The following is an 8,276-nucleotide window of genomic DNA, read 5'->3' on the forward strand; positions in this document are numbered from 1 at the left end:
GGGCTTAAAGCGGTTAAGGAATGCACTGGAATGGGTCATTAGCAGAGGGCGAAGTCGACAAAAAATTGTCGGAGGCGGCTGAGACTAAATAATTCGGCGGCGGCTTAAAGTCGGCTCAGAGTCGAACGTTTTTAAGGAAATTTAAATTCTTAAATTTATGTTCAAAAATAATGTAAATATCAAAATTTAAAGACTGGGAGGATCTCTTTGTTTAAAATATTAATAATAAATGATTTTTAAAAAAGGCTCAAAAGTTTCTAGATTTAGTCTACTTTAATTCTCATTTAAACTCTCTGGAATCTTAATAAAGAAATTGTTTATGGTATAGCCATATTAGTTAGTTTGTTTGAAAGTAGGATGTACATGTATACACCAAATCCGAAAAAATACCCCTAGGTCTCTATCAGGCCTGTTGTGCGCTCCTTAACCAGTGCCTCAGGTGGGAATCGAACCCACTACCTCCAGTCTACCAGACTAGAACACTAACCTACCTACCTAAAAAAAATTATCTTACAGTCTAGTTAATAAAAACATTAAAAAAAATTTGAGTCGATTTAAGCCGAATGTTTCGGCGGCGGCTCAAGCAACTAAATATAGTTCGGCGGTGGCTAAGCTCCGACTCGAAGCCGGTCGACTTCGACCTTTCAATCTTTCATGACATCATAAGGGTGGGCACCTTCCGCTTTGCCGGAAGATTGATTTCACCTGATGTTGGGACTTGTCCACCGTGACCGTGATTTTTAAGCTATTACAACAACATATAATTTGTATGGGGAGTGAAATATCATCTTGTAGTTGGCGACATTGATGTTGAAATAGACTCTATTTTACTTTTATGTCGTTATTCTCTCATTTTTATATTGTAACGTTGCCATTTTGATAAAAATCTTGCAAAATTGCAAAAACGGGGTTGTTATAATCGGCATTTTTCGGCATGTGTTATTATTAATGGAAAATGTTAAATGAAATAAATATAAAAAAGGAGAAAATTATGTCTATTCAGAATAATTTTTCAATTTCATAAACAAAACTTCATTTTGCTTTGGTTTTTTCTATAAACGTCAAAAATGTGGTCTGTCGACAGACGCTTAATTTGAATTCGTCGCTCGGTTTTTTTTTTTGTGTAATTTGTCGACAGCGGGTCCAATAGTAATAAAGCTAATTATTGTATGTAATATACAAAAATGGAAAACATATATAAAATAGAATTTATTATCATTAAAAACCAAATTATTCGATACTTGAAAATAGTAAATTAAAAAAACCTACTTCACCAATGTAGTTTTTTTAAAAATTACATTCTGTTCGTATCTTTGAATGAAACCTAATATTTATCACAATAAAAATTAAACACAACATATAATTTTATACCAAAAAACGTTTGTTTGGTAAACCACTTTATAAACACTAGTCGCAATGCATTGCGGACTTCCTCTATTCATACATAATGTATACCAAAACATTGTAGTTTAGTTAATGCAAGTACATTGCTTTAAATAATGCATATAAATATCAAATTAAAAACACACATACGTACATACATATATAATTTGTTGTAAAATCACCTTGAGCTACATTCCCGAAAATTATTATTCTGGAAATATAGCACAGTGGGTATATTACCATTTATTTTTTACATATTTAAGTCGACAAAAAACTCTTAAGTTTATTATAATTGATCAACATATTGAGTCTTACATTGTTTTGATTTCTAAACAATTCTTGTTTTTTAGAATATAATTTGTATCCAACAGTATTTGTGTAAAATGGGGTCATATTTGCCTTGTTTAAAACTATTTTATTTCCCAAAACATACTGTGTAAAATTTAATACTTCATCTTTGGTTATACTCTCTTGTTTTCTGCAAATATCTGGACTAGCTACAATATGTGGTATTTCTTCTTGTTCTTTTCTAAATTCTACCAAATGCATTTTTTTTTCATCAGCTATTTGTTTGTGGGATTTTTGTTTTAAAATTCCAATAAAAAATGCTTTTACTATATGTTGCAAATTAGTAGAACCTTCTATTTTTGCATGTATATCACGTATACCAATAACTTTACATATTGTTTGAATTGCTCGATGACAAACTAATCCATATCCCTCTGGCTTCTTTGAAACAAATATTTTCGTTTTTCCGAAAGCACAATAAAAATCGTGAAATACCGTTCGGTTGTCACATAGTTCAATCCTCATTAATTTTTGACCAGCTCTATTTTTTGATTTTCTTAATGCGGTACGAGCTTCGGATGCTTTTGCGGTGGCAAATCCAGCTAATCCTTTTCCATTTCCGGTAACACTCAGAACTGAAAATCTTCGTTTTCTTCCCATATTACCTTTCATAATGAAAACGATTTTATTTTCTAAAACTCGAGTGTCGAAACCATCAAAAGTATCATCGCCTATGGCATCAGGGGGTCCAATGCTTCGTCCTGGCATTTTAGAACCAGACCAACCACGATCAACAGGACTTACTTTTATGACACGAAATCCTCCAATTGCATCACGTATTTTTAAAATATTTTTTTCCCTTTCTGTATCTTTAGCTAACTGTTGTTGTTGTACTATTTCTTTGCCTCTTATAATAGGTGAATTTAACCCAGGCCATAATATATTTTTTTTTCCAACTCCAATTATTTGACCCTTGTTGAGATCTTTTGCGACTTTTTTCCCTGTACCTTTACCTCTTCCTCGTTTCTTACCAGCATTACTTACAGCAGTGACTCCCTTCCATAAATCAGTTGCAGGAACTGAAAATAATATAAATAAAAAATACTTATTTTAACTCATTTGTATTTTATTTGTGTTTAAATAACATATCCGAAGTTTTCCTAACCTAACGGCTGTATTCATAAAATCTTATTTTAAGTTTATTAACTAATTTTAGTCAAAATTCACGAAAATTGTTTTCATAACCACAAATAGCTCAAAATACCTTCAATAAACCATAGACAAATATAAAAATTTTATTGTAAGCTCGACCATTCTTTAAGAGCGGGTTTTTGAGTTGGCTATCAAATGCTAATTAGATTAGTTAATCTAAAAATAAATTGATTCTGATGTTAATCCCCTTTGATGTTTTAAAGTACAATATTAAAGTTTACAAAACAACAGGAAACGTACATTCCCCGACAGCCGGTTCTACGTACCGGAATGACCCGAATTATTCGGCCAAGCAACAACAATACAATTTTCCGCTGCGGAGCAACATCTTCCGGCATTGCTGCTCCGCATCCTTTTGGTCCGGAATTATATTAAATCCCGGACCAGAACCGACTTCACCATATGTGCAATTCATTGAGCACCCTGAGAGAGACAAGGCGAAACGAAGTGTTGTTCGCAAACTTCACAATCTTCCAGTCATGGATATACCACAACCTTTACCCCAGCTGAAGCTGCGGACGTCATCAACAACGCCAAACCATCTAAGGCGATTGGCCCCGACGAAATATCCATGCTTAAACACCATGTTAAAACACCTTGGCGAGCGGGGAGTTGAGTACCTGACTATGGTTTTCAACAAGTCAGTGAGCAGCCTCGTATTACCTGAAGACTGGAAAAAGGGTAGAGTCATTCATACAGGCAAATTTCCCTCCTATCACCAGTCGCGAAGACTCTTAAGGCGCTTCTCCTCCCTCAGCTGTCCAGCCACCTAACAGCAGCTCGTCACCAGCATGGCTTCCGCAAAATGCACAGCACCACCACAGCATTAACCGCCATTGCCACTCAGATCTCACAAGGCTTAAATCAGCAGAGGCACTGTGAAAGGAAGGTACTAGTGTCTCTTTACCTATCGAAGGCCTTCGACACTGTCAGTCACGCCACACTCTTCGAGGATATCCTGAAATCCACAATGCCCAACAACACGAAGAGATGGATCGTAAATTATCTGCTCAACAACACGAAGAGATGGATCGTAAATTATCTGAGTGGCCGTCAGTCGTTCGTGGAGTTTAGAAACAGACGCTCCAAACCCCGTAGAGTTAAACAAGGCGTACCTCAAGGTTTAGTACTATTGCCACTTTTGTTTAACTTCTACCTCTCTAAACTCCCCACACCTCCACAAGGCGTGGAAGTGATTTCATATGCGGATGACTGTACAATCATAGCGACGAACTACAACATTGATGAATTATGCGTTCTGGTGAATGGTTATCTCCACGAAATACATCAGTTCTTCACTGCGCGTAACCTGCAATTATTACCAGCGAAGTCGTCAACAATACGTTTTACCACCTGGACGAAGAAAGTAAAGCTAAACCTTGGCATCGTGGTCGATGGAGTCCAAATTCCGACCGTGCACCACTCAAAAATTTTGGGGGTCACATTTGATAATCTCTTAACTTCCTCAGCTCACTCCACTGCAATCACGTACAAATTGCGAAGTAGAAATAAGGTCCTCAAAGCGCTAGCCGGCAGCACTTGGGGTATGGATAAAGAAACCTTGTTGGCTACATATAAAACGATTGGTCGGTCCGTGGTTAACTATGCTGCTCCAGTGTGGTCATCTTCGCTAAGTGATACCCAGTGGAGAAACAATCAAAGCTGCCAAAATGCCGCCCTAAGGACTGTAACGGGCTGCTTGCAAATTACCTCGGAACATCACCTGCACGAGGAAACGAAGGTCCTTCCAGTCAAGGAACACAATGTCATGTTGACCAAACAGTTCCTCCTGGGATGTCATCGGAGAAGTCATCCAAATTTTTACATCACACAATTGGATACTCTCCCGAGGCATGTCAGGAAGGGTCATCGTATATAGGAGGAACACATATGCAGATATGTGCGGGATCCATTGGATCAGTCCTTGTATTCGGCAGCTTTGAAGAGATTCATAGAGACGCCATAAATTCCGCGGTCGCAGGATACCGCATGAATGTCGTACTTGAAGGTCGCCCACTGCCCATAGCAGACACGGAAGAAAACCTGCCGCGGAAAACAAGAGTAGTTCTGGCACGACTAAGATCGGGATGGAGCAACAGGCTTAATGCCTACTGGTCACGTATAGACCGTGCCGTCCCCAACGAATGTCCTGCATGTGGTCTGGGTCCTCATGATACCAATCATATATTCAACTGCTCAGTCAACCCTACTTCACTCTGTCCAATGGAATTATGGACGCATCCAGTTGAAGTAGCCCAATTTTTAGGCCTGGACATTGATGTAGAACCCCCAACTAGATTATTGTATAGTTTTAGCTGTTACAACAACATCAACAGGAAACGTCACTGCTTCTTATCAAAACAATGGATGTTTTATAAGAAAGAGGAAGACAATTGTAAAAGTAATATAAAAATTAATGAAAACTTAAATTTAAAACAAAAAAAAATATATTGTGAATTCCCTATAATGTATACTAATCGATAAATCAGTCATTTGAATGTTTATTTTAGTAAAAATTGTATCAATTTTTTTGCATTAGCTGTTTAAACTTTTGCATTTCTTGCTCAAGTTTAAACCACCTCCATTGGGCGCTAAAACTAGCAAACAAAATTAACTAATTGAGTACTCAAAACAACGTTCGAGGATTAATTTTAATTTAATATCTAATCGATCACCTAAAGATTAGCCCTAAGCAAACAATAAGTTTATTATTAACAAATTGTTTCCCATATAAAGCTTTTTTTCATTAATTTTAGATTGATATTAACTACGAATTATGTCTTCTTTGAAAATAAAAATTATACAAATTTGTTAATACAATTGCAGATTAATTTAAAACAATTATATTTTGTGAAAAGACAACTTAAATCTAAGCATTATTCGATTTATAGATAAATATTTGACGCTATATCAATTGGCTAGCAACATTTTTAGACAATTTGGAAATGCTCGTCTATCAACCAAATGATTGCCAAAATCATTTGATTTGCTTAATTTAGTTTGAGTTAATGTATTTAATACCTGCTCATTTCGAAAATACTCAAATAAAATTTGTTCTGAATATCTAGCTAAACTAAGACAACGTTAGAAATTTTTATTTGAAAATTTTTAACAAATTTACGGTCGTTGTGCCAATTTGGGAAATTGAGTAGTGGAAAGTGCCGTGAATTAATATTAAATAAAAAAATGTTACTACATTTGTTATTGTTTTAATAATAGTTTTTAAGGCTGTATTAAAAAACAGTTAACTCTGTTTTACTTATTTTTGCATTATTGAGTAGTGAAAAGTGCTGTGAATTAACATTAAATCAAAAAATTTTACTACATATTTGTTCAATTCACAATCGATGTTGTAGCGTTGTATGCGTTGTATGTCAGCAGATGCTACAATAGTCATAACAATGTTGTTGGTATTTTCTATTCAAAAGCTCTATACAACTCATACGACAATTTTTCATATGTTTTTCGAATGTTGTAAGAAATTTTAGTGTTGCCCATTGTTTATTTCAACCTATAAACAAAAATTCAAACGATTTTACCATAAAAAACGATAAAGTGGTAACACTGAAATCAAAAACAAACAGCTGTTTACAAAAACAAAGAAAAACTAAAATTTTATTATAAAAAGTTTATTTATTAGTTTAAAATGTGGAATAAAGTAAATAAAGTAATAGAAAATTCAAAGAAATTTGGTTTATTTCGCATGTTTAATATTTTTTGATTTTTTTTATCTTTTGACATTGTTATGTGTATTTGTTTTGATTGTTTTTTTTTTCATTGAGAACATAAAGTTATGACGTGCTGCAAAGATCTGTTCACAATCACTGTTACTACACTTTATTAGGTACAATATACAACTTGATTGTGAGTTGAACAATTGTTATTGTTTTAATAATTTATTAAACTGTACTATTAAATGTATTCTAATTATTGTTAAAAAAAAACATGATGTAATAAGTTAGGTGGGAGCGTTTGCTCAACAAACACAATATTTTTTATTTAGAATTTGGGTTTTGTCAAAACGAAATTTCGGATTTTTTTTGCGCATTTCACGCTATTACCTATAAAACCGTCGTTAAATTTAAATTTTATTTGCAGCAGGACAACCTTTTTATCCGCATTTTCATTCATAATTTTTGGTTTGAAATAAAAATAAATAAATAAATTATTTTTAACAAAACCCAAGCACTTTTGAAATAAACAAATAAATATCAGCTGCCTTAATGATTTCACCTTACTTAGTGCATCCTGAACAAACGGTCTAAAAATAATGTGATAACATAGTAATAATCGTGTCTGCCATTTCTATAGTTTTGTGACAGCTCTCTAACCCGGTAAAAAAAACGCGAGCTACATAAAAGAGGAAATCCTCTCTAATGTTCGGATTATTAAAATTTTTAATATTTTTTTTTACTTTCCATTTTTCTTATTGTTACATTTTGATTGGATAAAAAGTTAGCTAGAAATATAAACTGAACATTTGGCATATAAGATTTAAAATATATAGAAACAAGTGAAAGTGTTATATTTGGCTGTGCCGAATCTCATATACCCACCATTAAAACGTCTACCATATATCGTAAAAGGAATGCTCCCCTATAAACATCAGGGTGATATTTGAAATATGGCTTAAGTCAATTATTACTGAGCTCTTTAATAACCAAAACTCTTTTCGAAGGGAACCTTTTCTAGGGGCTAGGGTTATAGATCAGTCCTCATTAAATTCGAAATAAAGAATAAGTATAAACTTTCTTATGTCGATGTTCATCATAACTTTTTTAGACTGATTTTGGTTCATGTAGAACTTGAATATCTCTGTACTAGCATTACTGCCATAATTAACGTAAATTATATATAATTAAATGTCTAAAAGGGGCTTACATATATGGGGGTAGGGAGAATTACTAACACATTTCGCATGAAATTCGGTAGCGAATTTCATAACCGTATTTTATAACTCATGTTTTTAAGGCAGTACAGTTCGTTTAAGTAATTTTCTGAAGGAGACCTTATACGGGCGGTAGGTTCAATTATGGACCGATCCACATACAATTTGGTAGAGAGATTTTGGCTCGCATTAAACTTATAGTCATTTTCAGAAGGGGGACCTTATATAGGGAAAGGGTCATTTGTGAGCCGATCCAAAAAAAAATTGGTGCCGAGGTTTTGGCTCGTTAGAAACTTGTGTGTGTCGCATTTCATCGCTGTACTCGTAAGCGTTAAAGCCATTATTGACCTATTCACATAAAAGTTGGCAAATAAAAGTAAAATAAAGTAATTTTTTTAAGGCACCTTGTATAGGCGGTAGGGTCAATTATGGACCGATCCTCACTAATTTGGTACAGAGATTTTGGCTCGTATAAAACTTATTTGTGTCAAATTTCGTAACTATA

At 34.2% G+C, this 8,276-nt stretch overlaps 1 protein-coding gene across 1 annotated transcript in view; it reads right to left on the reverse strand.

The window, feature by feature from the left end:
• Positions 1–1,544: 1,544 nt before the first annotated feature.
• The window catches only part of LOC111688899 (28S ribosomal protein S5, mitochondrial), a 40,523-nt gene continuing 33,791 nt past the window's right edge, over positions 1,545–8,276 (reverse strand). Inside the window, exon 2 of the mRNA XM_023451398.2 lies at positions 1,545–2,750. Coding sequence (XP_023307166.2) covers positions 1,642–2,750 — 1,109 coding nt within the window. The 3' untranslated portion in view covers positions 1,545–1,641. The remainder of the gene's footprint in view (positions 2,751–8,276) is intronic.

This window comes from Lucilia cuprina, chromosome 4 (genome assembly GCF_022045245.1).
Source record: "Lucilia cuprina isolate Lc7/37 chromosome 4, ASM2204524v1, whole genome shotgun sequence".
Classification (NCBI taxonomy): Eukaryota; Metazoa; Arthropoda; class Insecta; order Diptera; family Calliphoridae; genus Lucilia; species Lucilia cuprina.